The sequence below is a fragment of the Pteropus medius genome, unplaced genomic scaffold (assembly GCF_902729225.1).
Source record: "Pteropus medius unplaced genomic scaffold, Ma_sr-lr_union100, whole genome shotgun sequence".
Classification (NCBI taxonomy): Eukaryota; Metazoa; Chordata; class Mammalia; order Chiroptera; family Pteropodidae; genus Pteropus; species Pteropus medius.
Window position 1 is genome coordinate 3410424 of NW_024343578.1, and position 19913 is coordinate 3430336.

General features: G+C 52.1%; 2 protein-coding genes across 6 annotated transcripts in view; one reads left to right on the top strand and one right to left on the bottom strand.

Moving 5' to 3' along the window:
- The window catches only part of ITIH4 (inter-alpha-trypsin inhibitor heavy chain 4), a 16067-nt gene extending 14049 nt beyond the window's left edge, over nucleotides 1–2018 (top strand). For 3 of the 4 annotated variants that reach the window (XM_039867453.1, XM_039867455.1, XM_039867456.1), the window contains 3 exons: nucleotides 913–1067; nucleotides 1204–1300; nucleotides 1793–2018. In XM_039867453.1, coding sequence (XP_039723387.1) covers nucleotides 913–1067; nucleotides 1204–1300; nucleotides 1793–1862 — 322 coding nt within the window. In that variant the 3' untranslated portion in view covers nucleotides 1863–2018. Of the gene's footprint in view, nucleotides 1–912; nucleotides 1301–1792 lie in introns of all 4 variants that reach the window. The other variant, XM_039867454.1, reaches the window with a different exon arrangement.
- On the bottom strand, nucleotides 1670–19564 carry ITIH3 (inter-alpha-trypsin inhibitor heavy chain 3). Of its 2 annotated transcripts, XM_039867457.1 has the most exons (22): nucleotides 19426–19564; nucleotides 18766–18786; nucleotides 17340–17506; nucleotides 17150–17254; nucleotides 16712–16874; nucleotides 16049–16162; nucleotides 14854–14979; nucleotides 14447–14563; nucleotides 14012–14180; nucleotides 13305–13430; nucleotides 12836–13017; nucleotides 11462–11647; nucleotides 11158–11297; nucleotides 10354–10508; nucleotides 9639–9653; nucleotides 8544–8567; nucleotides 8276–8311; nucleotides 8005–8118; nucleotides 7340–7544; nucleotides 6475–6647; nucleotides 6186–6297; nucleotides 5630–5876 (listed from the first exon to the last, which is right to left on the bottom strand). In XM_039867457.1, the coding sequence occupies exons 1-22, from the start codon at nucleotides 19516–19518 to the stop codon at nucleotides 5747–5749; spliced, it is 2673 nt and encodes an 890-aa protein (XP_039723391.1). In that variant the 5' UTR covers nucleotides 19519–19564; the 3' UTR covers nucleotides 5630–5746. The 2 variants fall into 2 exon arrangements, with proteins under 2 accessions (XP_039723392.1, XP_039723391.1); XM_039867458.1 differs by lacking the exons at nucleotides 5630–5876; nucleotides 6186–6297 and adding an exon at nucleotides 1670–1700 and having other exon boundaries at nucleotides 6609–6647.
- Nucleotides 19565–19913: the final 349 nt, after the last annotated feature.

A 19913-nucleotide genomic window follows, 5' to 3' on the forward strand; every position in this document is an offset into this window, starting at 1 on the left:
AGAGGCTGAGGACCTTGGCCCTCTTTGAGCATTGGCCTCAGAGCCCCAGCTTGTGCCAAGTACAAAGAGCCTTATCTGTTTCCTCTCAGTGAGCCCCTCAGCAGACACTGGTTCCACCTGACAAATGAATAAGCACCTAGCAATAATCACCTGAAAACCTCCTAATTTCATAAAAGATCTTAGTTTCCTATGATCTGATAAATACACAAAAATTGATAGCATTTTTATGCCTTGGACATACACCAGAAGATGGAATAAAGAATTCCTATTAATCACAGTGACAGTGCACGCACTCACATGAGCTACAGAAGATACACATGAGGAAAAACAGGCCACGCCTCTTATGTCATGTCAACAAGAGAGTGTAAGTTTAGTGTAAGTCCATTTAAAATAACCTCAGGTAACACCAGGGTCATATTCAACATGCTTGAAGGATCCTAATATTTCTAAGAAAATAAAGAAGATAAGAATTTCAAAGATTACATTAAGTAAAAAAGAAGGGAATAGAATGAGAAGAGACTTGCCCTTCTGGAAATTAAAACACACGATTAAACACTAGTCATCCAAAGAAAGTGGCACTAGCCATAAAAACAAAAGAGACAGAGTAAATGTATCAGATACTCCCTGAATCATATAAAACAAATTCATGAGAAGCCAAATCTAAGAGACAAAGGAACCATTATTTTGTCTTATAAATACTGAGATCACCAGATATCATTAAATTAACTTTGTTCCCAGTTTACTAATGCGGAAACTGAAACCCAGAATATTTAATGGACTTCCTACCCACGGCCACAACAGGAATTCTGAGGATAAGGGGGCAGTCCCCACCCACTCCCCTCCCAACTGCCAAGGTCCTCTGTGGGTGTCTCCATGTCTACCTTCCTCTCAGGATGCTGGATTTCCCCACAGCCTCAAGATGACCGAGGACAAGGCAGGGCTCCTGCTGCTCAGCAGCCCAGATAAAGTGACCATTGGCTTGCTCTTCTGGGACGGCCCTGGGCAGGGGCTCCGGCTCCTTCTGCGGGATACTGACCGCTTCTCCAGACACATCAGCGGGACCCTTGGTATGCTGCCCATGGCCCTACGCTCAGGGCATCCTCAGAAATCGCCTCTGCCTTCAAACAAGCAATGCCCCGAATTTCTGTGTGTCTCCCAGCCTCCCTGTCTTTATCCTTTGCTGATCCACCCTTTGTTTCTCAGGCCAGTTTTACCAGGATGTGCTCTGGGGGCCCCCAACAGAGGCAGATGACAGCAAACGAACACTGAGTGTTCAGGGGCATGACCACTCTGCTACCAGGTGACTCAGCACAAATAAACCACTGAGCTTGGCCAGGGGTGGGGGCTGGGAGGCTGAGAGGCTGAGAGCTGGTGTCTAGGGTCCCCCACTTCCCTGTCCTTGCACAGGAACTAGAGATAGCCAGGTAAAAGTTTGATGCCTTAGACATGTCTGACCCAGCTCTCAGTGACCCCACAAAGGACAGTCAACTCAGATACATAGAAAACACATCAGCCCCGTGATCACTAGGGTAAGTTGGGAGCAGTAGGAAACTCCCTCTGAACTCTTGTAGCCCCTGACCCTGGAGACCACACACATCTGAGTCCTCATAGGCAACCGGGCCTTGTTGGCCTATGCCACAGGGAATTCTACGGGTCCCTGAAACTCCACCTTCCATGTTCCTGTCTACAGCTCTTTCCCTCTCTTCCCACCACACCTGAGGTTTGCTAACCCTCTCCATCTGTCTCTCTGTACGTCTGTCTGTCCACCCATCTGTCCGTCCATCCATCCCAGAGAGCTCAAGCTGGATTATCAAGAGGGGGCCCCGGGAACGGAGATTTCCTGCTGGTCTGTGGAGCTATAGTTCTGATGGGAGGAGTTATGCCTTCTTCAGTCCTCATGCTGCCCCACTGCATGCAGATGGCTGTCATCCTGTGACCACAGGGCCACCTGTGAAGCCCGGGCTGTGATGGGAAGGGAAGTTCCAGCCATTATAAATAAAAAGGTGGTGTGAGCCCAAGGAGTGGGTGTCAGTGGTTCCATCAGGCCAAATCCCAGGGCCTCAGAACAGCGTCCTGGACACGTAGCATCGTGTAGCGTTAGAATCTTTCACTGTTAGCACCTCAACAGCCTGTGGCCAGTAGGCCCATGGAGAGCTTTCAGTCCAGTCCCTTCATTATTCAAGGAGGAAAATGAAGATTTAGAACAATTAAACCATCCATTTAAGTTATCACTCCAGCCCCCAGCTGAGGGCCTAGGGCAAGAGAACATTCTCTGGGAGCAAAGATTCAGTCTCCTTCCATGAAAACCAGTTTTGACTCAAAAAAAAAAAAGTGAAATGAGTAGCAGTTCTTTATAGGCCAACTTCCCCATTCTTACCAAGCTTTGAGCCCCTTTGCGATGGGATTTGCATGACATAATTTGATTTTCACACCTGTTCTCAAGAACAGGCCTGTCTGCTCACTGTCCTGTAAAGAAGCTAGCATTGGAAGACAAAGGAGACAGATGAGGCTCCTGTCCCAGGAAGGAAGCAAGTGTCTGTTCCCAAGAGCCTCCAGTTTCATGAGGGTGACCCAGGCCCCAACTCTAAATCCTGGGCTTTTGAGTGTCTCTTCTCTTATCCATGCCCCAGGTTTAGGCATCCCAAAGTTTCCACCCAATTCCTGCCAGACAAAACACTTAAAAATATTTATAATTATTTCACCTACTTCTTTTAAAAATGATACAAGTCTTTCCTTACAAATAAAAAGCATAAAGAGAATAAAAGCAAAAACCATGAGAATAAGAGAAAAAGAGCCAAGCATGGGGAGAGTTAAATCAGTGACACTAGAGTAAGGTGAGCTGCAGCACAGCACCACAAAGTTTGGCTCTGAGCTTCCTAGCAGCCAGGGTAAAGAAGAAAATTAGCTCATTTTCTTGCTAAGAGGAAGCAAATAAGATCATCAGTGAAAACAAATTTTTCCCCAGCTCTTGAGCTGTACAGGGTATTTACTGAGTGAGCCTTTCTAGGAGGGTGAGAGGAGAGGCCAGGGGAAGGGGGCTCTAGCAGCAGGTTTGCCACATAGGAACACTCTTTACTGTGCTGCTGTCTCTCTATCAAGCCTGGTTGACAGGCAGAGATCTCAGGCCGAGTTGCTGTGAGACAAGGGGGCAGCCTTAGGGGCTCTGTCAGACTTGCTATGTGGGGCTAGCTCTGAATACTGAGATGAGAGGGGTGCTCACCCCTCTGGTACAGCACCACCTGGGCTGGGCTGTGGGATTTGTACAACAGCAGAGGGGTCATGGGTGATTTTCTGGCCCAACCAGCAGGGCAGGTATCTTCTGTGAGCAATTGGAAGTAAGTCCATGTCCTTCACTCTTTTGTTCACTGAATGCTTTCCACCACATACTTGGGCCAGGCCTGGGCTGACTGCTATGGGTACATTGGGCACTGTGAGAGATACAGTGGCTATTGTGACAGCTGCTACCCAGAGAACAACCAAGTACCACACGGAGCCCAGAGGGAGTCATCTTGCCCAATCTGGGGAATATCAGGGAAGGTTCCTTGGAAGCCTCATGGTTGGGATTGAGTTTTGAAGAATAAACAGAAGTCAGCCCAGTGAAAAAGGATGACAAGGACACCAGGCCTGGAGCCAGGACATTAAGCATTGAGTTCAGGGCAGGTGAAAGAAAGCAGTTCCATGAGGTGAGGTGGAAGGGGATGCTGGAGAGATGGAGAAGCAGGGCCGGACCAGTATTTCTATGTATACCTCGCCATGGATCATGACTTCTATCGTGAAAGCCAGAGAGCCATCAGAGACTGTAGGAAGGGACAGGCACAGCCAGGATGACAGATTGGGAAGAGGACAGAGTCTGCCTAGAGTTTGCGTGGTGGGCCTCCCTAACTCTGTTGAGGGAGGGCAAGAGGCAGAATTTAAGCCGTGGACCCCCTCTGCCTTTCCCCAACCTGCTGGGCTAGGCTGCTAGCTGGAGTGGCAGAACAAAGGAACTTCAGGAGGACCGGAAACCGTAATGATGATGCGTCTTCACACCCTCCATCTGGTAGAATCTTTCTCTTCATTTCACAGATGTGAAAACTGACCTCAAGATGACTGGTTTAAAGCTACATGGCTCCTCAGCCACCCAGGGACTGAATAGGTGGTAGGGCTTGCCACATTAGGATGTCCCTTCCCAGGCCTAACCCCTTTTTGCTAGCTCAGCCTAGACACTTGCCATGTTCACTCTGGAGCCACATCTCATGTGGCCATCTCCCTAGAGCAGCAACAGCCGCCAGTCCATAAGCAGCCTCTTGGAGCCTCCTAAGCACTCTCTTGTGATAAACACTTCCCCTTGGACCTGCCCGCCCCCCGCCACACTCCCTCCCCCCGGCCGCCCAATACACTCCAGGCCCCCCTCTCCCCAGGCTGGTGTTTCTAGGAAACCCTAGCCTGACTCTGGCAGAGGGACTCCTGGAGTGAGAGGTAGGAGAATGTATGTCCTCATGACCCATGGCAAAATCCCACCCCTACCCCTACTGGCATTTTTGACTTCCCAGTCTGACTCCAACCTCCAGCATGTGTCCCTTGCCATGTCATCGAGCAAAGCTACCCACTGCTTCCTTCAATGGGGTACCCTCTGCTCAGCATGCCCTCATGAGAGCACCAGAGGCAAAGGACCTGGGGCAGGAGGGGTTATGTTTGCAGAACTGGAGCCAGTCTGTGTGTCTGGAACCCAGAAAGTAAGGAAGAGTGCCTGGTATATGGAGTTCATGAAGCTGAGAAGCCATAAGAAGGACTTTTGTCTTTGTCCCAAGAGTAATGAGTGGGAGATGTCATTTTTAGGGTTTTAGGCAGGGAACAATGATCAGTTCTGCTCTGTAGAAAACTCTCTCTGGAGGTGGGGAGACCCAGGAAGGGGTCATTGCAGTTGTCCAGGTGGGAGAGGCTCTTGGAGCACCTTCTGCAGGAACCTGTCTGACCACTCCCCCACACACACCCCACCCAGGACTTATTGTGAGGGTAGAGCAGGTGGTCATTGTGGGATGTGACTGGAGGGTCCCTGGGATCCCCAGCCCAGATTATAAGGCAGACTTGAGGCACCCATGCAAATAGGAACTAGTTTACTAAGCTGCGTGCCCCAGATCCTGGCCCAGCATGTTGGGTTTATCTGCTGAATGGATGAATGGCTGGTGGGTGGATGGATAGTGGATGGCAGGGTGGATGTGTGTAGATGAACAGGTGGGTGGGTGGGTGGATGGATGACCAGATGATTGGAGGCATGGAGGGGCGAATAACATCCACTATTAGCTGCAGGCTGTGTGTGCCCTGGAGCACTCTCTGCTTCTGAGTCATAGAATGATCTTCAGGCCTGAAGGTCCTGATAGGAGCTCCTAAGCCAGAACCTCTGATTTTTCGTATGACCCTCCTGGACTCTGACTTCTCAGAGCCTCTTTGCTTCTGAGTCAATTCTTGATTTTTTTCCTTCATTCATTTGACTCCCTAAAGTGCCACCCCAGAGAACCCTATTATTCAGCCGCATTGGTGGGGAGCCCTGGGAAGTTGCCTTCCTGGCAGTCAGCTTTGAGCTGCCTGGGGGTCCAGCTCGTGTTCCATGTTGCAGGGACTCAGAGAGGCACACACAGGCTGGCAGCAGTCTGGTTTCCACCCTGGCCTTTATTGTTGCAGCCCTCCTTCAGGCCCTGCCCTGCGCCCCTGTTCCAGATGCCAGACAAGCTGAGCCAGCCACCTCAGCAGGAGCTAATGTGGCTACTCAGAACAGGTCGGGGACAATGTAGTCACTGTGGACACCGTCAATCAGCCCTTGGCCGTTGTTGTGGACAAACCAGCAGTCAACCTTTGTGCCGATGCTGACATCCTTCCTATAGTCTTTCTGGGAGCCCCTGGAGAAATAAGAGAGATGGATGCCATGATACATAGAATAGGCAAGACTGAAAAAGGATGCAGAGTTGCCAATTCTAAGAATCCAGAACTCTTTGGTCAAGAATGAGGTTGCGCAGTCACTCTTTCTAGGGACCAAGTTTAGCCTTTTCCTGATTAGAAGGGGCCTAGAGGGGTCCAAGACTCCAGAGGGAAATGACAGTACCCCACAGAAGACAAAAGCCTTCCGGGCCGATGTGCATGGGTAGAGAGGGGTCTTTCCTCCTGGCTCGTTACTGGGTAGGGTGAGGACATGAGTGGAGTCCTCTCACCTGGTGACTGTCAGCCGATGGTTCTTCACCACCATTGTGGCATGTGGCTTTGCAGGGTCAGACCCTGAGTGGATGTCAGACACTTTAAAGTCAAAGGGATGGAAGAATTGTCCTGGGAATAAAAACATTCACTGTCAGCCCCTGTCATCACCCTAGGTGATATGGCCACTGGCCTTTCAGGGTTAAGGTCAAGGCTGAATGGGATGTTGTGTGCTGGGTCTGAGGATGCCTTTTCACATGGCTTTTCTCCTCTGCCATGTGAACAGCCTGAAGCTTGAATATTCCATACCCAGCAGTCCATGTGTCTGTGCTGACATCCGGTGACTATCCACCACATAGAAGCCCAGAAAGTCCTGGTGGACAGGATGTTTCTTCCACACCTGGTGCAGGACAACCACAAAGGTAACCCCATCTCCAAAGGACACAACGATGTTCTTCTTCCTGTTGATCGTCACGGACAGCCTAGGAGAGAAAGAGAGGGCAGCAAGGGGCCCAATGGCCATAACACTGGACATCTGAATCAAGGGCATCTCTGCAGGGCCTTCCCTGTGCATCGTGCCTGAGAGCACACAGACCCCAGAGACTATCTCAGGGGCAATGGACAAAAGACACTTTATGTGTGCTGATTATGCCCTCCACCAAGAGGGTCCTTGAGTGGCTGTCCTGAGAGCTTGGAGACCTGGAATTGAGCCCCAGCTCAGCTGCTGGCTTCCTGTGTGACCTTGGGCATGTCCTGCCCCATCTCTGAGCCTTAGTGGGAGTGACACCCCTGTCCACCAGGATCTGGGAGATCTAAAGACACAGGAGAGGCTGAGTAGTTTGAGAACTAACAAATTCAGCCAGAAAAGATGCAAATAGGATTCTTATTATCAGATTGCCAGGTCCAACTAATGCTTTTATCCATGCAACTTTCTCCTCAAGGTCAGCTCTGTGAACTGTCCAGCTACCAATTCTGGTTCTGACAGGGGCCCCAGGGGTTGGTTGGGGTCCACCATATTTACCCTCCCTGGACAGGCAGGAGCTGAATTCCAAGGCTACCGGTTTCTCCTGTGACTCCATATGGAGCTTCTGTTCTGGGATTTCTCTACATCCCTTAGGCCTCCTTAGATCCTTAGACTATAACACCCCTCAGAGACCAAGTAGTGGGGTCTTACCCATCTTGTGTGACTGTGACTGTGTCCAGCCAGCTGAAAGTGCTCTGTGCAGCTGCATTCCACAAGGTAATCTTCTCTGTTGTCACCTCAATCCAGAAGTCCATCTGAGTGTTGGCAATGCCCAGTTTGCCAAAGTAAGTCTTTCTGGTCTCAGAGTTGGGGCTGCCTCTCTTGTCACCAATGATCTGCCCATTAACCGTGAAGCCTGCCAGAGGCAAGAGGCAGTGAGAGACCAAGTGAGACCTTTTGAGTCCAGCTGGCCTTTAAGGATGTGCCTTCTCACTCAGCCAGATTTGTTGAGAAGTAGCAGAGTGGGGGCCCCAAGTAGAACCAGAAATTTAGAGCTAACCCTATCTGTTCCTAGATACTTGAGTTGGGTCACACTGATAGCTGAGGGCCTACATTGTAGATCTTCCCCTTGTCTGGGCTAGGAGATCCTGCCCCCAGAGCCAGGCCGCCCTTAACTCTAACCATCTCCCCGACACACTGGCCCCTGGGGGACTTGATGAGCCTGTGGTTCTGGACATCTCCCTCCAGGATATAATCTACGATGAATATAGGTATGTTATAGGCAGAGTGAGGACCTGGTCTATGTGCCTACCCTGGGGGGCTCCAGGCCTTCCTAGGAAAAGATTCTGGCTCCAGCCCCAGCCCGTCGCCCCCACCTGTGATGGGGTCCTCAATGAGGCTCAGCACTGTGCCTGGCTCTTCATCAATGTTGAAGCAGATGGCGTCATCTTTCTCTGGGACTTGGATGATGAAGTGGGGGTCCCCATCCACTGAGGGCACATCAGAGAAGGAGCTGGCTCCCAAGGCCTCTCACTGTTCCAGGGGCCTCCCCTCGCCTCCTGGCCCCTAGGGGATGGGCTCCTAGAGAAGAGGAGGTGCTGGGTTCTGGGCCTTGAGGCTCATCACAGGAGGAGCCATGGAACTCACCGTAGTAGTAGGGTGTTAGAGGACTCTGGTAGCTGTCTGTGGACGCAAAGGAAGAGAGGGCTGAGCTAAACAAAGAGGTGCCAGTACCCCACCCAGAGTTTGGTCCATGCATCTGCCCTTCTTATTCCCTAATGCTCTCAACAATCCCCCTCCCCAACAATCTCCTCAGGATTTAATCATCTGCCTGTTCTAGAGAGCCGATTTAGGAATGGCACAGGGCCACACTCTGGGCAGTGGGCAGGGGACTGCAGCAACAGTGTATACTCACTCAGGTAAGCCATGGAGGGGGGCACTGAGAAAAGAAGCCGAAGAGCATTCATGAGCAAGGTCCAGGGTGTCCTCTCCCCATCCCTATGCCTTCTGCTTGTCTTAAGGCTACCAGTACCCAAAGAAGCCCCAACACCGATAGGTCAAGGGAGAGGATATGACCCTTGGGTTTAGGCTGTAGAAATGGGGACATGAGTATGGAATTTCTTTGCAGGGCTGGTGGTAATATGGCTATAATTTTAAGGCCAGCGGCATGGCATTTTGATGTGGCTGAAATGCAAGCCATTAGATGGTCAGCTTCTCTATCATGAGTAATGCTCATAGCAGACACCGTCCCCTACTTCTGAACTCCCAACCCACCCTTGTTGGGTAGGCTGAGGCTCACAGCTGCCTGTTGTCCTTGGCAGTGAAATACCCACCCACCTCCACACACACACTCTGATCATGCGCACACGCACACCAGTGACTGTACATTTAACAGGGCTTTGCCGAGCGGAAAGCGACGACCCAGTCCAAATGAGCTGCTTGGATAGAAAAACCCGTACTGATGGAGGTAGGACAGGCAGGCAGGGGCTGGGGAAGCTCTGCCTGTTGGTGACGGGCTTGTCGGGGCTGAGGTTCCAATTTTATGATGAGAGAGTCTCAGAGTGCTGTGAATTCCAGCTCAGACACTGGAACCAGACTGTCTGAGCCAAAGTCCTGACTCAGCCACCTGCTGACTGAGCCTGTGAGCAGATAGACTTAAACTCTGTGCCTCAGTTTCCTCACAGTAAAATGGGAACTGTAAGAGGACCCCCTTGAGTGTAAGTGCCTGATGTGGGAAATTTTGCTTATTTCGCAGATCACAGAAATCTCAAACCGATTTTCCCTCCTTGGACAGGGGAAGCTACCCTCAATCAACTGACAAGGACCCTAAGGCTCAGAGAGGGGCAGAGCGTGGCCCAAGGTTGCTCATGAGTTGGCAGCAGAGCTGGGACCTGAGCCCAGGTGTCCTGAGGGTCCCTTCCTAGGCTGGGCATCCCCAATGTGCTTGGAAAGGCCTTCGTTCTTTTGTCTCTCTCCTGGGACACCCACCCAGCTGTTGGCTGAAGCTCACCTACATCCACAGGCCCTGTGAGGGAGGAAGAAGATAAATATGTTAGAAGCCACAGACCCCTCGTGTTGGGTCCAGTGTGACCAACTTGCTGCCTATCCAATCAGCCCTAAGCTGTGGGCCTCCCATCAGCCAGTTATATGCTCCCACTGGGTATCCCCTGGAAGCAGGAGCTCCCGGAGGCCAGAGTCCTTGCCCGGACCAGCTTTTTGCCTTCCATGCCTCCCAAAGCCACCACCCCCACTCCACCCCACTGTCCACTGAGCCCAGTTGCAGGTACACTCAGGACTCCCCTCTTGGGGTCTGGTTGAGCAGGCCCAAATCCAGCTTCTAGCTTTCAGGGCTATTTTTACTTTCATAATCCCCGAGAGTATGCTTCACGCCTAACTTTAAGGCTGGAAGTGCTTCTTCTTGTCTGACTCCTTCCATGTTGCAGACTAAGTCTCTTCACTGGAAATGCCCCCAGGCAGGGTGCCCCTATACTCACATCCCTTTAGAGACTCAGAGGCTTCTATTCACTCCACATCCCACTGTACATGCTGACAGCTTCACTCCCTCCACAACACCCTCCCCAGCCTTGGCCAGTTTCAGTGCCTCTGGACCTGCCCCTCTTTAGTAGGTCTAGGTGTCCCCAGCCTGGTCCACCTTCTTCAGAGCACCCACAGCCCAGGTCCTGGAAGAATTTTTCCAAGTTCTGGCTTCCACTCTCCATGCCCACCTTCCCCAGGCTTGTCGGCAATGGCCATCTGGTTCTCATTGTCCTCAGGCTTGGTCACCACCATGGAGGTCAGTGGAGTCACAAAGTGGTACTTGAGAGACAGGTCCAGGGCCTGGGCCGTGAGGTTCTCCTTCTCATCGCCAAGAGCATTTTTGCTGCGGAGAGGAGCAGGGCAGGAGGGTCAGCCCGGAAAAGCTCCCTGCCGGCCTTTCCTGCTCTGACTCCCAGCACCAGGCCAAGAGCCCCAGAGGCAGCTGGGGGCCCCCCCTCTCCCCAGGATGAAGACCATTAGTACTTAGAAAAAAAACTAGTTCACCAGCTCCCTGGGCCAGATGGACAGGCTGTGCTTCCTCTCTGAGGGGGCCTCAGTTTCCCCACCTATAAAATATAAGGAGCTTCAAATGGCCACTGCCACTCATGATGAGCACTCAGCATGTGCCAGACCCTGCACCAAGGGCTTTACAGGCTAATCTCATCCAAAAAACAGCTGGCATGGCCCTCTCAAGTGGGCCCAGGCTCTGCCCTCTGGAGACTGAGGGTGGGATCCTAGCCTTCTCACCAACACTGTCCCCAGATGTCAGCCTGGGCTCTGACCCTGGAATAACATTTTGAGGGGCTGGGAAGATAAGAGGGCAGGGCAACAGGGAGTGTGCATGGGGTGCACTTCCCCAGGTGTGGCCCAGTCTGCCTCTTCTTCGGCACCCCCAGAGCAGAGCCAGCACAGGGGCAGGCACAGGGAGGTACTGGGGCAGTACTGGGGGCCCGGTGTGGGATATGACAATGCGAGGGGTAGGCCAGGGTCACCGTTTCTCTAGCAGCTGCTCAATGGTGAGGTAGGCCCAGAGTCGCTCGATGTAGTTCCCAAAAATGTAGTCCTGCTTCTGCAGGGCCTTCTCCATCTCCATCATGTCCACCTCCTCTGTGAAGGTCAGGTCATTGATGGCCTGGGGCGGGGTGGGAAAAGATGAGAAGCTTGAGGGCTGGAGCCCTGGAGCCAGGTGGGCCCAGTTCAGGGACCACCACTGCTGGACCATTAGCCAGGCAGCCAGAGCCCCATTGGTTCTGATCCCCCATCCCCAGCCCATCTCCAGGCCCTGGCCCAGCTCACCCCATGGCCCTTCACATCCGCCTTAAAATTATTCATGTCCTTGTCCACCAGGCGCCCGGCCACCACAATCTCAGAGCCATCATAGAAGTGCTGGTAAGTGTTCTTGGTGAGATCCAGGATGGCATTCTCAGGATACTCCACCTCCACGCTTGTCAGCAGCGGGTTGGCCACCTCCTCATAGAAGCCCTGGAGTCCAGATAGGTACCTGGTCATCTCAGGCCACCAGGGCAGGTGGGCATGGAGAGGACAGAGTGGGCGGGCTCCCACTGATGCTTTGGAAGGTTGATGAGTCCCACAGGCTGGGCAGTCCTGGATCGTGATCTCAGTTTCTACATGGCCCTGGCCGTGCCCTTCAGTGTGTGGGAGACCTCCCTGACCCCCTAGGCAGAGACTGGGAAGACTAAAAAAGGTAAGGACAGAGTTCTTGGCACATAGACAGTACTCCAAAAATGTTTGTTGGAATGAAAGTAAAAAAGAGAGAAGGAAAGGAGGAGAGGCTGACTAGAGAAGGTGATGTGGGTGGGAGCAGATGAGGGTAAGGGTGTGGGGTGTGGGGAATCCACTACAGAGGCGGAGACACAGTTATCTGCACTGGGGAGGAGTGGGTCATCAGATTTAGCAAATGAAAATACAGATATGCAGTTAGATTTTTAGTTTTTAGTATAAATATGTCTGTTGTAGGATGAATTGTGTACCCCCAAAATACATAGGTTAAATTCCTTACCCTTAGTACCTTATTGGGGGGGGTAGGGTTTTTACAGAGGTACCTAAGTTGAAGTGAAGTCTTTGGGGTGGGCCCCAATCCATTATGACTGGTGTCCTTATGAAGGGGAAATCTGGACTCAGGGACAGGCACACATAGGGAAGATGACGTGAAGAGAGAGGGAGAAGACAACTATCTACGAGCCGAGGAGAGAGGCCTGGAAGATCCTCTCTCACCGCCCTCAGAAGGAACCCTGTCAACACGTCAATCATGGATTTCTAGCCTCCGCACTCTGAGACAGTAAATCTCTGTTGTTCAAGCCACTCAGTTTGTAGTACTTTGTTATGGCAGCCCTAGCAAACTAATGCAGTATCCTATGCAAAATTGGGGGCATACTTACACTAAAAAATTACTCATTTTTTAAAAATTAGAAATTCTTATTTAACCAATGTCATGTATTTGATCTGGCAATCCTATGAAGGAAGCAGGTCTATTCTGTGTAGCCTGAGGATAAAATCAGAAACTTTACTACTGGGTAAGAGGTAACCAGAAGTAGATTTAAACCCAAGAGGAAGTTCTTTTTAATAACTGAAATTGTCACATAATGGAACAGCTTCCTGAGGAAGGAATGAGCTCCTCCTTCCTGGAGGCATATGCAAGACAAGGAATACCTGCAACTGCAAGTTGGCGTCGGAATCCTCATAAATGCGCCGGGCAATCCCGTGGTTCTCTAGGGCCATGCTTTCCAGGAAGTTAAAATTCAGATTGTCGCCGAAGCCCAGGTTATATAAGGGGAACTTGCCCCCGATGGCGTTCCGCACGTTCTCCTGGATTTTTGGGGGTCTGCTTTCACCTGCAGGAGAAAGTAGTATTTACATTCTAGCCACAGTCCCAACAACTGTCTGGACCAGCTCTGTCTGAAAAGATCTGACCCCTACACATGCAGAGCTGATGGCGTCATGACCACGATCTATCATCAGGGCAGAGGGTGGGGAGCCCCGGCAGGAGCTCTTGAGGGGGTTTCACAAGCCATAAAGGATCCTGGGGAGAGCTGCCCGAGGTCTTGCAGGCAGGCGACAGAACCAGGAGCGGCAGCCAGGCACTCTGATTGTGATTCAGAGCCATAGCTGCCTGCCTCACCAGTGTTGGCGTCCCCATCGGTCAGCATGATGATGATGGAGGTGCTCCTCTCCGGAACTCTGTGTTCCTCCCGGGCCTTGTTCAGCATGCTGATGCCTCTCAGCAGCCCGTCATTGATGTTGGTCACTGGCACACAGACAGACAACACTGTGGGAGGGGATCCTCAGGGTGCCAGGGTGAAGGAGATCAAGACAGCAGGCCTGTTCATGTGCCAAGGACCCTGTCTGCCAGTGCATGGGGGTACTCAGTAAATACTGACGAGTGAGTAAAGAATGAGTGGTTAACTCTTTAAAGTCGGGGAGAAAAAGACCAGACTCTCAGCACTGCAGGAAGGATAGAAGCACATGGTGATTGTAAAAGCAATTTGGAAAACCGATGGACTCCCAGCCCCTCACTAGAAGGAGAAGGGAGCAATAAAGACGTCACTATTGATTTTCTGTAAGAAATGGCTAATGATAAGGGTTCTCTATGGCCATAGCTTGCTGGGACTTGTGGGGCACCAGGATCATGGGTTAGAAACAGTGAGTTTTCCTAAACCACAAAGAAGACATCCCGATATCAAGCCCGAGGATTCCCCCACTCCCACCTCTGCCCTCAGCCAAGCTCTGTAGGGCCTGAGCCAGCAGAGTCTGTGTCCCAAGGAGGAGGGAAACAGGCTGCTCAGAGAGAGGAGTGGTGGGAATGTCTGCTCTCTCCTCTGTTCTTACTTCCTTGATCTTGAATATTCCTCACAAATGTCCTGGCCTCCTGAATGTTCTCAGGAGTGGCTTGAACTAAATTGTCTTTCCAAGTGATCACGTCTCCACTGAACAGGATGAAATTCAGGTAGTCTTCTTCTTTCACATCATCCAGGATTTTGAGGAGGGCATCTTTTGTCTGGGAAAGAGAAAGACAAGCAGACAAGAAGCTGGGAGAGGGAGCCACAGATGGCCCAGTGTCTTCCCAGCCCCGATGGGCTAGCTGTGGGGCCTGTGCCGTGCCATTTGCAACAAAAAGGAACAGATGCTTTGTGCCTTTTTTTTTTTTTTTAAATCCCATACCCCTTTCTCCTCTTTCACTGGAAATATCAGATTTGTCCACTGAAAAAATCACAATTCTCTCCCCGTCCTATCCCTAACCCCGACTCGCATGGAGGAGAGTACCTGCTCCATTTTCCGACCATGCATGGAGCCGCTGATATCAATCACGAAGACCACATTCTTAGGCACCGTAGGAAGGCCTTGAGGTGCAAAGAAGTGCACAAAGTAGCCATTGACTATCTGGAAAGGAGAAGGAGAGACTGGAGGCCCATGTCTCTTTAGCAACCTCACATTGGCAACTCTTACAAATAGAAGCAGACATTTAGCAGCCCAAGAAGATGTGTGTTCCCACCCTCCAGGGGCTGCCACACAGGCTCTGGGCTGCCTGCCACCCCCATGCCCTGCAGGTAACTCAGCCTTGGGCTATGGATTGAGGGCGATGGCACTAGATGCAGCTGTAGTCCCTCCCGCATCAGCCCTCACTCCACCATGATGTGGATTTGACCAGCCTGATGGAGACAGCGAGGTACCTGCACATTGGCTGGAGACTCTCTGTTCACATCGTAGGTGATGGTGAAATCTCCATTGAGGAGGGAGTCTGTACAGGTCGGGCATGAACGCTGTTGGTCCAAGCTGGGCTTGAAGGACACGTGGCCCTGAGGGAGGGAGATTGAGGGCCTCGCTCAACTTGGCCAGGACCTGCCCACTGCAGACCTCAGCCCAAGGGCACCTAGTGAGCGGAGCGCCACCCTCACAGGAGGAGCCTGGAGATGGGTGCCTGGGCAGCCCTGCCACCATCCAGCTTGCACTGGCCTTTCTGAGCACCTCTCTCCCTTTAGAGATTAGGGGCTCCTTGAAGGGCATGAGCTTGTCTGATTCAGCCTTTGTCCTTCCCTGTTCGATGGGCCCCACAAGTCCTTTAGCTCAGCCTACTTGGCACTCAACACCGAGAAGCCATTTAGGGAGGAGACTTTTGCACCACGAAAAGGAACTTCATGTTGGGTGGTATTGCATGCATTGGTGCCAAGTGGAGGGGGAAGGGGAAGGAAGCAGAGCAGGGAGGTGGGAGAGGGCCCAGGGCAGGGGTACTGCCCCGCAGAAGACAGCAGCCCTCCGAGTATGTGCTTCCCGGGCCTTGCCCTGGAAGTCCTGAGGAACTGAGGTTTGATATTTATGTAAACATTTATGCATTCACTGCCCACAACCAGCAAGGTCCTGGAACAGCTGGGAGCCTTGGGGAGTAGAGCCAGCCACCAGCACCAAGAATAAAGTTTCCTTTCATCTTTCGCCCCTCAATGTGGAGTCAGTAGATTTAATGACTCCCTTTGGCCTCAGTCTCCTTATCTGTAAAACACGGACATTAACCTGCCCTGCCTACCTCCCAAGATAGAATGGGACCAGCCTTGATGAATGGTTCTCCTATTTCCCCACCCCTTGCATTTGAGACCCCAGTTCCTCTGCTGGATCATCATCAGCAAGCAGCTCTATGCCTTCAGCATCCTTACTCCTGACCCAGGTGGCCTGGGAGATAGTGATGATTACAGATTTAGCCCCCTGCTCCTAACACACACACACACACACACACACACACACACACATACGCACACACACACACCCACACACACACACTTGCATCAGCCAAGCCCAGGGCTCAGACTGGTCCTGCTAGGGTCTGTGTTCCTGCCCCTGCCCCCGCCTCCCAGGCCTGAGAGGCATGTACACCACCTTTTTCCCTGAGAAGGACTTGGTGAGGGCACTGCCCAGGAGGTCGTTGGTGATGAATGAGGCCTCAGCGTCCAGCGTGCTGATGCCCTGGGGCTCGAAGATGTCTGCCTCAATCTGAAATGTCCAAAGGTAAGGAAGTGTCACTCCATGACAGCGCAGAGGCTAGCCTCCAGGACAAGGCCAAGGGGAAGGAGATGGGTCAGTGATGGTGCAGGGACAACTCTGTGACAGCCACACCTGGTGTCTTTCACCAAGAAAATGACCAAAATTGCCCATCAAAGGTATTCTAACCCCAAAGCTCTCCCTCTTTCCTGCCAGGTGGTGGTTAAATTCCACCACTAAAGAGTTTCCTTACACTTTCAGCTCTGATGTAGGTAAAACACTCATACGACCAGTTATAATAAGATGTACAGAAACACTTTTTGATGTTGCCCCCAAGGGCCCAGCACCCAAGAATCTGGGTAGGTCCAACTCGGCCTCCTCCCTCTAACCCAGTTGCTGTAGCCAGAACCATTGTGATTTCCCCAAACTTCCTCAGCCTAGTTGTGGGGCCGAGACTTCTGTGTTCCTGACCCTGCTCTGGCCTCTGTCCCAGGGGCTCTACCCCGACCCCTCACCCTATCCCCCACAGTTTCAGCAAGGGCTGCAGGGGTGCTTGATTACCTCAAAGTGCTTGACCAGTTGCTTAGGCTGGACCTTGAGGTACATCTCATACTTGCCCTTGTGCCTCTTCAGCAGCTCCTCATAGGTTAGCTCAAAGGTGATCTTGCTGCCTGCCGCCACATTGACTGAGACCGTGAATTTTTCCAGCTTCCGCCCAGAGGCCCTGAATGGAAGTGTAAGACAATGACTGCCCCACTGACTGCACAACTTCACCCATCTTGGGCCTTGAATTCAAGTCCCAGCGCCTTAAGGAAAATGCCTTCCCACTCCAAGCCTTGGTTGCCTCAACTTCAAAATGGGATAATGTGAGAATTACAGGCACATTTTGCAATAATAATAATAGTAATAACGATAATGATAATGATAATTTCTGCTGTTGTTGTTTACATCCCTTGCAACCCAGACATTCTCTTCAAGGCTTGGGTGGTCTATGCTTACTTGACCAAGCCAGCTGTCTTGCCCTGGGACACGGCCTTTTCATACTGCTTCTTAGCAACTTCCTTCTCCTTGACGTTCCCAGGGTAGGTAACACCATCGATAGTCCTGCAGGGAAAAAGAGAGTTGGCCAGCTCATGTTGGGCCGGATTCCCATCCTGAGCCCAGAGCCAGCAGCCAAGGGGACACCCACAAGGTGAAGTTGGTGATGAAGGCTGTTTTGGGTAACTCCACATCAAAGGAAACTTCCTTGGCAGTATCTGCCCGGTTGACAGCCCTTGTGGTAACGACATTGTGAGCAAAGCGGGAGGTCACCTTGCAGCTGATCTTGGTGCTGTAGACGTCAATGCCGTTAACCTCCTGTGGGAGTAGGGATGGTAGTCAGCAGTGGTGGCCTGTCAGCCTGGGCCACTGGGATACCAGGTCTTCAACCTTGCCATTCCCCTTCCAAGTTCCCTTTACAGATTTCAAAGCCTCTGCCTGGTAAGTGACCCCTCTATTGTCCCAGTCACCAGTGCTGGAAGCCTGGATGGAGTCCTTCATCCCCATGTTCAGTTGGCCACCATTGTTCCGACGGTGGTACATGGGCAGTCCTGCTGCCTTCTGGCCTGTGCTGGCTTTTGTGAGCACATCTCTCCCCTCGGAGATGAGGGGCTTCTTGGAAGGCGGAGGCCTTGTCTGATTCAGCCTTTGTTTCTCCCTATTCACTGGGCCCCACAAGTTCCTTAGCTCAGCCTACCTCGTTGCTCAGCAGCAAGAAGTCACTTAGGGAGGGGAGTTTTGTACCATGAAAAGGAACTTCCTGTTGTGCCAAGAGGAGGAGAGTGGGGAGGGAGCAGAACAGGGTGGGGGGAGGGGACACAGCTCTGCCTCCTTAACCCTGTAATCTATTTCTGTAGCTGGTGAGATCTTATAAAAACCCAAATCTGACCCTGTCCCCACTCCAACCTAAAGCCCTCCCGTGCTCTCCATCACCCTCAGGATAGTGTTCCCCATGGCTCTGAGATCCTCCAGACAGATTCTGCCTCCTCCATTCAACGTGCTCCAGCCAAGCCAGTTCTCTGCTCCTAGTTTCTTCTGTTCATCCCTCACATCTCTGCTTAGAAAGATTATGATCACACACTCCACCTGCCTACTGTGTTCTTTGGTGATTGCCTGATCCTGTCTCCCAAACAGGCACTTAATTACTGTGTGTGGGAAGGTCCTTCGTGCCCCCAATACCTTCTTTCCCATGGTGAGGAGGAGGGTGGACTAAGAGAGGCTCTAGGGTGATGTCTGGAGTAAACATGGATATAAAGATGCTTCATGGTGGTGGGATGGGGCCATTCACTGTGTGTTCCCAACCCAGTCTGGTAGCAGCAAGTGCTTGGTGTTTGTGGAAGGAAGGACTGGTAGAATGGCTGTCCTGGGCTGCATCTGGTGAGGTCCAAGGGGACACGGTTCTGAGGCGCGTTTTCCCAGGGGTCTTGAGTCAGATGGGGGTATGCCAGGGCAGGGGGCTGTGAGCTGTTAGCCACTTGTGAAGGACCTGCTATGATGGTGCACCTCTTTTGTTGTTGTGCAACCCAGCTCCATCCCCGCCTACCCTACCCTGCCACATCCCTGGTGAAAGTCCTCACCCCTTCCAGGAGGCTCCGTTTCTGCAAAAACAAAGATAAACAGAAGGGTCAAGCCGAGGCCAAGGCCACTGTGGCCAAGGTGCAGACTCTGGGCTGAGGCCAGAATGACTCCCCCACATACACCTTGAAGGGCCTCTGAACGTAAGACTCACTCAGAGCCACACGTCGAGTAGAAAAGGCTCTGAGTAGATGGGAAAACAGATCTGGAAAGGGCAGGTCTCCAGGCTACCCAGGGGAGCAGGGCGGGAACCAAACTGGGAACTCTCGCTGCCCTATATCCCCTGACTCATTCTGCCTTTCCCTGTACTCCAGGCCCCTGAGGCCTTCTCTCAGAATCACTGTACCCCACAGGGCTCAGCTCAGCCCTTCCTAGAGACCTCTGCCTTTTTCTCAAAAGTGGACCTTCACGGTTCCTCAGTGAGGTGAGCAGTTTGTGGTGCATCACCCATTTGACAGGTGGGGAAACAGGCCCAGGTAGATTTAAGAGCCTTGTCCAGGATTAGACAGCAGGTTTGGAGCCCGGTTCTCCCAACACCCAGCCCTGTCCCCTGCAGCTCACTGCCCAACCCTCTGCCGCCCCCTCATCCACGTAGAAGACCGTCCAGGCTGGTATCTCTGCCTGTGTGACAGGCCCAGATGGTGAAGAGGGAACAGACTTACCTCAAGTAGCCGGACATGGCTTCTTGGGAAACCAGAGGCCACCAAGACTGAGAACAGGGCCAAGATGAGGCAGGGCCACTGAGCAGATGCCATCGCTGAGCACGCGGGCCTGGCCCACAGTCTTTATATGAGCCAGCTGACCAGTAGGGTCAGTGACCTGCAGCGCAGGGTAGGAGGAGCGGGAGGTGGGAGGCTCTCTGGGGAGCTGGGGTGTGGGTGGAGTAATGGGGCCTGGATCTGCCTGTACCAAGGGGGCCTAGTGGGTATTGTCAACAGTATTAGGACTTCACTTCCAGGAACTGGGGGACATGGAGGCCCTAGGGAAAGCAAATCTGTGTGTTGGCAAATGAGCCCTGGGACTCCCTGTGTGGGAGCAATAGTGACAGAGTGTGGAGTCACATTTAAAGCCAACAGCATCTCTCAGCATTGTTGCGTCTTACCCGCACCACTGACATGGCCTCTGGATCTCAGCCACCCTCTTCTCGAGG

Bases quoted from the DNA above. Each gene is read 5' to 3' on its own strand.
- ITIH3 (XM_039867457.1), bottom strand. From the start codon at position 19,518: ATGGCATCTGCTCAGTGGCCCTGCCTCATCTTGGCCCTGTTCTCAGTC. The intron at 18,787-19,425 runs GTAAGTCTGTTC...TTGTTTTTGCAG, and splicing joins GCCATGTCCGGCTACTTGAG to AAACGGAGCCTCCTGGAAGG. The intron at 6,648-7,339 runs GTAAGACCCCAC...TTTCTCTCCTAG, and splicing joins GTCACAGTCACACAAGATGG to GCTGTCCGTGACGATCAACA.